This window comes from Adiantum capillus-veneris, chromosome 25, assembly GCF_014529385.1.
Source record: "Adiantum capillus-veneris isolate H3 chromosome 25, ASM1452938v2, whole genome shotgun sequence".
In the NCBI taxonomy this organism is placed as follows: Eukaryota; Viridiplantae; Streptophyta; class Polypodiopsida; order Polypodiales; family Pteridaceae; genus Adiantum; species Adiantum capillus-veneris.
Window position 1 is genome coordinate 100,400,219 of NC_140955.1, and position 9,868 is coordinate 100,410,086.

Genomic DNA, 9,868 nt, shown 5'->3' on the forward strand with positions numbered 1-9,868 from the left:
CCAAGTAAACTTGCAGACGAGTGCATAGAAAAATGCAAGACTTTGCTCTCTCAAATGGGTTTTCATGTTGGTCAAGTGCATCTACAAAAAGATTGTACTCTTTCAAAAGGAACGGGTGATGTTTTGCAAGATGTTTCAATGGGTGGAGCAAAAGCTAGAAGATTTTTGAGTAACCATGACTACAAACAAGTTGATGTTATGTGGAACTTCTGGAAGGATCTTTGTGTAATAACAACCAATGTCAAAAGTAGACCTAATGTAGCCAACAAACACATGGAAGTGTGGAAGAAGCTCAACAATTTTTTGAAAGTTTTGGGACAACAAGTTAGCTCCGCTACTTATGCAGATGACTTTAAAAAGACAATACAACTTTTAATAACTGCTATTACAGATGCTTGGGGAGGAAAAGACAACACATATTACTTGGTGAGTATTCATTTAATTTTTAAAGTCTGAATAGTATTTTACATTGCATCCTATGAGTTCAACTAACTTTTTTTTTATTTTTATTATATTTTGTACCTGCATGGACCATATTTTGCAAAACAAGGACCTCTTGCAACATGGAATACTAAGGGAATGGAAAAATCTCACTATCAAGCGAGGACTTCTTTTTTCAAATGTACGAGAAAGGGAGGGGGACAAAGAAGGAGCAATGCACTCAAGGAATTATTCAATTGCTTCTATAGGAGGCAATTACAACGGATGAGATCCAACAACTATGTTGCTCAACCACAGATGGAGATTAATGCTTCACTTTGAAACTTTGTACCGAATCTTTCTAAAGAGATCCAAATTCAAAAAAGATATTTGGGTGCAAAAAATTGTCAAATTTACATCAGTTTTTTATTTTTTTGATATCTCTAGGCATGTCATCCCTATATCTCAAAAACTTCCTTCTTTTATAGTCCCCAAGAAGGTTGACATTTGTCTCCTTAGCTGCTGCTGCATAGCTAGAGTAGCAAAGAAAGTATCCTGCTCTTGAGGCATTGAATCCTGCAGCATACCCAAATATTCTAAGTGTTGCAGCTCTCTCAAGTAGCATGATCTTGCTAACATTGATTTGAAGGGGAGTGTACCCCAAAAACCGTGACAATATCTTCAGGGCAAATATTGGCAACTCAAGATCTTCAAAATACTGCATGTGAAAAGCACAAAAGGTGGCACTATCCAATGTAGGCATGTAGTGTATGAGAGAGAAGACATCCCTTCTTGAAGTGCCCTCTATTGCTTTCCCTCTCAAGCCTTTAGCTCTCCCAAGAAAATTGTCTTTGTCAAGGAGTTCAATCTGCAAAACAAAACATAATGAGTAATTAAAACAAACTTGAAAAAAAAGGAAGATTTCATAAGGGAGATCAACTAAATCTACCTTTTGCAACTCATCTTCGGCAATGACTTTTTCTTGAAGGAGATTGCATGATCCACTCATCTCTCTTATGTCAACGTCCTTTCCAATTTGTTTTAGCTTAAAGACTCTGTCAAAAGATTGGATGCCAAGCTCAACAAGTCTCTTCTCAAAATCCTCATCTTTGAGGGAAGGTTTCTCCTCTTCCACTCTTCTCATGCATAGAGCAAGTGCATCAGGAGCAGGAAGAAAATATTTATTGGATGTCTGAAGATCAAGTGCCAAAAACTCCTCTTTTGACTCTTCTTCTGTGTCAATAAAATATTTGGCCACCTCAGAAGCTTCAGAAATGGTTACAATACAGTAGTACTCCCATCTTTTGGTCACACCAAGCCTCCAAAGTTGATGGACCAATACATTTTCATCAAAACAGTCATTTCTTACGTTTTGTTGCATAAAAATAAAATTAGGGATTTTTGTAGGACTTGAGATAAATTCCCTAGTTAACTTCAATGGGTTGGTGATCAGAATGTATGATTGCTTCTCACTTACTAAAGAACATGATACCAACCCATGTACACCTTCCCTATATTGGGTAACTTAAAATCAAACTGACGCAAAGATAACATCACAGGCCTCATCACCAAGCACGTGTCCCGAACATTAGACCAAAAGTGTCTATCATCAATAAGCACTTTCACGGATCGAACCTTTTTATTTATTCGTATTGGTTGCTCTGCTTCCCACTCATAGAAGCCTACACAAATAAATGTCTCAAAAACAACATTTTTATTTTGTAAAAGACTCTCCACAATGTAGAAGTTAGTGCAAAATCTGGTTTCACATGGAAGCTTCAATGTTGTGGACATACATTGTCGATACATGTTTAGCACAAGTTGTCTCTTCAGATTAAACTTCACCACCTTCCTTGCATTATCTATAATGATTTTGAACCATCAGTGTTGTCTTTTTTATACCAATCCTACAACACAAGATTCAAGCTATGTGCATTGCAACCCAACATCTACAAGCTAGGAAAGCACTCCTCCAAGAGACGACCCACTTCAAGTACGACGCGATAGCAACATGTTCTAGACTGTGGATGGCCCACCTATCGCATCGTGCGGGGTCTTTTGATGTTTCCGCGCCACGCGCTACCGAGCTCAGCATCTTCGTATACGACGCGATAGAGAGATGTTCTGGACTGTGCGTGGTCCCCCTATCGCGTCGTGCGGTGTTTTGAAGTATTTTGTGACAAAAGACAGAAGTTTTTGACTTTCAAATGGCGAGGACAAAACAAACTGCAAGAAAAGTTTACCAAGCCCGAAAAGATCCAAAGAAAGATGATGATTCAGAGAAATCACCTCCACAACCTCGTCAGAGGTCTACTGCTAGAAAAAGATTGAATTATCAAGTCAAATCTCTAAAGGAAATAAGAAAAGCACAAAAGTCTACTGGTCTTCTGATTCCAAAGCTACCTTTCATGAGAGTTGTCAAAGAGATATCAGATAGACTTGTGAGCATGATGAATATCAAAACCTTTGTTTCAGTAAGGTGGCAATCTCAAGCCTTGATGTGCCTTCAGGAGGCTGCCGAGGATTTTATCATAGACTTTATGAATGATAGCTACATTGCAGCTACATTTGCTCACAGGGTCACACTTATGAGCAAAGATTTTGTGCTTGTGTCAAGGCTGAGGTACAAGTTTGACAAGGCTCTTGAGCTTATTCCTAGTGAGGATCTTAAAGCCTTCCAAATTTTAAATATCCCCCCTTCCAGGCAGCAGAAAGATTCAAGGGTTGTCATTGAAGATGTTACATATCAGTATGAAACAAGAAAGGCCTAGGATATCAAAAGCAGGTAAGGAGGTTGAGAGGGAGCAAGACATGATGTCAAAGGATGCTATCCTTACAGAGCAAGAAGAAATTCTAAGAGCATCCAACTCTCTCTTTTATGAAAAAGTTACAGGCCAAATGGTGGTGGATGTCTCCTTGTGTGGGGATGATGAGGTGTACTGTGACATATTCCCTCAAGACACAAGTATGCTTGTAAACCCCAACATTGAGCTTGGTGATACTGTGCTCTTTATCTGTCTCAGGTATGTGTTGTCCCTTTGCTAATTATTAGTGCATGTGCAGGCACAAGGGCCTCTTGGGGATGTGTTTTCTTTTTTCAGGTGTCTTATGAGGGATCTTCCAGAGGCTATAGCTATGCAAATTTCCATACTTGATCCTCTGGTGACATAGTACCTTTTTAACAAACAAGGAAGCCTTTCAAGTTTTTTTGAAGATTTTAACATGCTAACCTGTAATTACATAATATATCCCTATATTGAAGGGTAACTCTTATAACTCAACATGTTATTAAAAACTTTTTGTGGTATTCCTAGCTAATTGTTATTTTTTGTAGAGGACATTGGAGTTTTATTATCTTCAATCTTTTGGAGAAAGATATTATATTTATGAATTCATTGTCAAGTATCCATGGGAGAAGTAAACTATAAGTATGAAGTATGATCTATGCTTGATGGCCCATTGTTTTCTATTAATAGCTTTTTAATTGTCTTCTTGCAGTGCTGCCAAACTTATTGTTGGTCACCTGATACCACAAATAAAGATTACAATATAGAAGGTTTCAAGTACTACAATAAAAAAGTTCCTTTACAAACAGACTCAACATCTTGTGGATGGAGGGTGCTTGCCAATGCATGGAGATATCTTGAGTCAAGGTGCAGGATAACTACACTCACTGTAAGTGTGTATCTCATGTGCCATTGATTTATTTTGATTTCTTAACTATGTATGTATGTACTCATGTCCTTTAATTCCTTTTTCTATTTGTTTTAGTTGCATGACTATCCAGAGTCTTGGGTCACGTGGGTGAGAGAGAAGGCTGTTTCTATGGTTTTGGAAAGATCAATAAACCCAAATGATCCAGAATCTCCTTTGCCACCAAAGAAAGGTAGAGACACCAAGGGTTTGGATTTAAGAAGAAGAGTCCTGTAAAGAAGATCCATACAAAGAGAATCCCTTCAAAGAAAAGGGATCACAAGAAGAAGAGTCCTACAAAGAAGAGCCATGCCAAGAAGAGTCCTGCCAAGGGAAAGAGTCTCACCAAGAAGAACCCTGCAAAAAAAAGATCAGATACAAAGGGCCATCCATTCCACTTACCATTGAAATTCAAGGTGCAAAAGCGTCGTACAGCTAAGAACAGTAAGGGAGAGGCACCTAGCTCACCTTTCAAGCTACCATTCATGTTGCCAAAGAAGGTTGCCAAGTCACCCAAGCCAACCACTCCTCAGGAGCCCAAAACACCAACCCCTGCCAAGTCCCTCGTGCCAAGCCCTGAGGAGCCCAAGTCATCACCACCCGCTCCTGAACTTTCACCCCCTTCTGAACACAAAAGAAAAAGGGTCTCTGAGGATGCAAAATCCTCTTAGGCAAAAAGAAAAGTGGAGTTTCATGATTGATTACTCCACAAAAGCTATGTACACTTTTGTTCATTTTGTCCATATGAACATATACCCTTTGGTGATTCATAATTGTGTACTTCAAATACTTAATACCAACTATCAATTCTTAAATGTGTATCATGGTGTCACGTAAGTTTAAAACAACATAAGTAATGATCACAATAAGGTAGAGAAAAGATAAATATATTTGCAAAATGCAATGATTACAATATTGAATGTGTTTTCTCAAGTCCTTGCAAGTGGCTCAAATACAACTCTTTTTGGGGGAGGGCATGTGATGCAAGAGGTTGAATTCTCCATTCTTTTGCTCACCACAATTTCATCACTTTGAATCTATACTCATGAGATGTTTCATCAAGAAACTCAAGAGATTCTCTAACATCATATAGTCTCCAATTTATTGTTACTATAAGGCTTCTATACTCGGTGTGTGGATGGACTATGACCTTTAGTTCAAACTCTGGACAATTTTCCTCAGAGTCGAGAGGAACCCAACTACCTAATTTGCTTCTCCATCTCCTATAGTCGTAGCCTAGAACTAATAATTAACGACATAGTTGATACGAGATAGACATAGAATTTGGGCTTACTCTACAACTAATATTATTGCCAATATGGAAAGTTTCTTTGGTACTCCATCCGTCTCCAAGTACATTATCCAGTTTAGTCATAGAAAGTCTTCTATTAAGCCACATCGTCTTTGCAAGTCCATTGTATTGAAACATGCCACAAGACATGTATAGGCAAGAACCATTGAACTTTAATCCTTCTTGATATCTTTCCCGGAGACATAGCTTTAAGGATGACCTCTTTGATCTTGGATTTGAAGCTTGATATAGTACATGCATCAGGAGCTTCCCAGTCAAGTGAACTTATGGTGGGAACGGGTAATTGATGTAGTTCTCTATATGCACCTTCTCGTGATGGAACCTTGTATTCTGCAAAATAGACAAACAAATCCATTGTTTTGTAAAAGGAAGGTGGCTTGTCAGCATACATAGCATCTGCAATCCCTTTATGCATTGCTTTGAACGTCCCACTTAGACTCTCCACAGGCTGGCATTCCACATCTGTTAAAGGAAATATATCTGGAATGGAATCAAAAAATAAGAAAAAACAATGAGAGAATGAAAAATTCATTGTATCAAATAATAATTTGTTTTACTTACAGTAAGAATGCAGTGTGGGATGTTCTTCCCAGTCTAACACCATATCCTTGGCCCTGTACACATGTTGAACCTTAGCTAGCCAGCCATTGTCGGTCACTTTGAAAGCAAGAACACGACCTTTTCAATGGTTTTTTACTTTATCATGTTTAGTTCTCTTCACTCTGTGTACACCTTTGCATGAAGGAAGCATTGTTACCCAGTCATTCATACAAAAAGATATGGGCTTCCAAAGACCATTCTCTCTAATGTTATGAAAGTCACAAGAAGTGAAGTTATGTGAAGGGCGACGTGCAAAAGATGCCATGGAAACTCAGAGATTAGAGAAGAAGAAAGAAAATAAAGAGACAGAAAGACTTAAACCTCTCACAAAATAGAGAGAGAGTGAAAAAGGTATACGTTTGAAAAAAGTAGGTGATTTGTCATTAATGGCTTTGTTTTGATATCCTTCTGACATAGATTTCGTATCTTTTGACAACGCTTTTGTGAAATATAAAATAGAATAAAAGATGATACTTCATTACTTTGGGCCGCAAATTTAATGAGCTCACTCGTCGAAGCACCTAAATATAGCAGTTTCAACCTTATGATCAAGACATTTAGCCGTTCTCCGTCAAAATAGGACCACCAAAACCCAAAATACAGGAGACAAGAGTACCATACTTTTGTATACGTGTCAAATGACTATTGGACTATTCCTTAATCCTTAGATTAACAAACAACCCTTTTTGAATCGTTTTTGGCCTTAATGGGTTGGGCATACATTGGCACGGTTGTATGCATCCATTCTTGAGTAACATTTGAGTAATTGGGCCGAGGGTGAGGGTGTATGAGCAAAGGGCTAGGCCGGTTTTAGGAGGGGTTTCTCCACTCTTGATCATATTCTGACACTCAGAGCTATCACTCAGGAGGGCAGGTCACTCAGAGCTTTGACACTCAGAGCTATCACTCAAGAGGGCAGGTCACATGGGAGACGGATTTATTGTAGCTTTGTGGATTTCCGCAAAGCATTTGACATGGTACCGAGAGCTTGATTGATGCACAAACTGCAGGAGATGGGGGTCCCAAAGTGTTGATTTGGGGGATTATGGCTCTATACATATTAGTGATGGGACATGTACGCACCCTGGAGGGGATATCTGATTTAGTTCACTCCACCATTGGGGTGAAACAGGGTTGCCCATTGTCTCCTACTCTATTTGGTATGTATGTTGATGAGGTGTCTAATTACATTGACAGAGAGGGTGATAGAGGTGCCCAGCTGGTAGGGACGTGGATCCCATTGTTGTTATATGTTGTCTATATTGTGTTGAACTTTGACTCACCAGAGGGTATGTAGCGACAGTTGGATGCATTACACAGTTTTGTAGAGGATAGTGGATTGTCTGTACACCTTGGTAAAACCAAGTTTATGGTGTTTAACACCACATCACAGTGGATCAAGAGATCAACACCGACTTTTACATATGGTCAGGAGATTGTAGAGTATACAGATGCATACACTTACCTTGGGGTTGTCTTCACTGAGCCGAGGTTTTCTTTGGGGAGAGCAACAAATACTAGACTGACTAGAGCTTATGCGGCCTTGGGAGTCTTAGAGAGGATGTGTTCGTAGGTTTAGTTCTAGGAACCTCGGACAAAGTTATGGCTCTTTGATACTTTAGTAGCCTCATCTATGTTGTATGCGGTGCAGATATGGGGACCTTCTATAGGCCAGGATGGTTGGAGACGTATGGAGAGGCCCTTGGTATTTATGATCTCTCGATTGATCAGAGCCAAGGACTTCGTACCCCACACTATCATTCGAGCAGAGATAGCTGCCCCTCCTATGGAGATTGAGGCGCTTACCATATCAATCTCCTTTGTGCACAGCTTGTGAGATACTACTAGAGACAGATATGCTAGACTGGCCCTTGAGTCTTCCAGACAGTTAGCTCTTCAAGGAAACACTTCATGTTGGTATGCACAAATGACATCATGGTTTCAGATGCATGGCTTCACCATGGACAAGCTGCCCCCTTGCCAGTACTCTCTTCAGACACCCTCGATGTCTCTTACACGGGTGGAGATTACTAGACTCATTCGTCAGGACCTATTCAATTGGATATCAAGAGGACATAGTTGGGCACGAAGATGGCCTATAGAGAGCATCTTCTCCACCTCATAGGAGATGGGTTTGTGATTTGGCCTAGCCACATGGATACACATATGTCTCATGGTTTACGGTGTGCCATTGGTCAGATATGCACATCCTCACATCAGCTCGAGATTGAGACTGGTAGATTCAGAGGGATACCAGCAGACAACAAGATATGCCGCTTATGCCAGCTAGAGCCAGAGACAGAGCCACATTACATATGTCATTGCACAGTGTACTATGAGATTCGGGGCCGTTTCCACTGCTTATTTAGAGTAGGTTTCGGTCCTTTCTCTAGGGTCATGAGTTATGAGGATTAGAGATGTCTTGGGCTATCTACTTGAGTTACACAAATATAGAGACACTTTACTGAGGAGAGCTAGAGAGAGACAGTCCCAGAGACATATTACAGATTTCTTTTGACATGGGACAGCCAAAGGAGCAGCCATCACTGTAGTGCTCGGCCCACACTCATTCGACCACTATTGGCACTCTCATCAACCGAGCACTGGAGCTACAGAGATCCAAACGGCCACGATTGAGGAGAGGAGAGTGCAGATAAGGATGTAATCTAGTAGTAGTAGTATTTTTGTTCTAGTCTTTTTGTACTCGACATGGTATCAGATTCACAATTTTGTAACAGTTTGGTCTCATAGTTCATTTTGGCCTTTTCAAGACGTTAATATAACATTTCATCTCTCTCTCTCTCTCTCTCTCTCTCTCTCTCTCTCTCTCTCTCTCTCTCTCTCTCTCTCTCTCTCTCCAGTGGAACAACTACAGTGACAGTATCTTCAACTTCAACCCTTTGCAGCAGCATTTTCTTGAGAGCTTGGAAGGCTCTGTCCCCCCTTGTAAGTTGTAATATCTAGAGAGCCGGCGGGAGTCTCCGCTTCCTCCAACGTTCTTATGTTAAGAGACAAAGCGTTGAAGATCTTGGCAAGCTCCTTCTCTATTTGCACTTTGCGCCCTTTCAATTCATCTTTGCTAAGTCCGGCAATGCCGCTCACACCGCCCAGTGCAATGGGAAGTAATGCCTTCCGGTCCTTTCGAAACCTGCTTCCTCAAAGGGTCCTTCGCCGGCCCTTTGTCATGCTACCTACCTCTTGCTTCTCGCGACCTCTATGACTCCATCCTGCGGGCTCAAGCTGCATATTTTGCGCTCAATCGCCTTCCCACAGTTGGGCAGTCAGCAGTAGAAGATTGAGCGATTATTATCTTCATCTTTAGCGGTGGCGCAAGCGTGATTCATAGCTTTTGGTGTGTCACGTAGGGCCTGTTCTCACTAACTTTGTCCCGATAGTGCTCAGCCATGGAAGTCATATTAACCTACACAAGATTTCAAAGGTAAGTTCCGTAAATAGAGAAATAATAATATATTGTTCTCTTCTTCACAATGAGTTTGTTTTTTGCTTCACATTAACTAGTTTTACAGATTGTGCCCACACTCACACTTGCATGTCGTAGGGGTTCAACCATAGAAGGCGTGCTTAAAGCCCCTCACCTTTACCACTATGCCAACTCCCCTGTACATTCACTAATATTTTTTTGAGAAAGCCTAAAAGAAAAAAGTAGAAGTAAAGAATTGTCTATTTCTTAGGCTTTTGATTGGAACTCTTATTTGTGAGAACGGCCACAAATTTAGGTCAAGTAGCCTCCATTGCTTCATGTGAATGCTTGTTTCCTTGTAGAGCCTCCAAAGGAGTTAGGTCTTCGAGCGAGCTCAACGGAGCGAGCTTTTTTTTTTTTTG

At 40.4% G+C, this 9,868-nt stretch overlaps 1 protein-coding gene across 1 annotated transcript; it reads left to right on the forward strand.

Annotated features, from left to right (window-relative positions):
* Window positions 1-2,627: 2,627 nt before the first annotated feature.
* LOC147425376 (histone H3-like centromeric protein cnp1) lies at window positions 2,628-3,191 on the forward strand. Its single transcript, XM_086500048.1, has one exon. The coding sequence runs from the start codon at window positions 2,628-2,630 to the stop codon at window positions 3,189-3,191; it is 564 nt and encodes a 187-aa protein (XP_086356174.1).
* Window positions 3,192-9,868: the final 6,677 nt, after the last annotated feature.

Bases quoted from the DNA above. Each gene is read 5' to 3' on its own strand.
- LOC147425376 (XM_086500048.1), top strand. From the start codon at position 2,628: ATGGCGAGGACAAAACAAACTGCAAGAAAAGTTTACCAAGCCCGAAAA.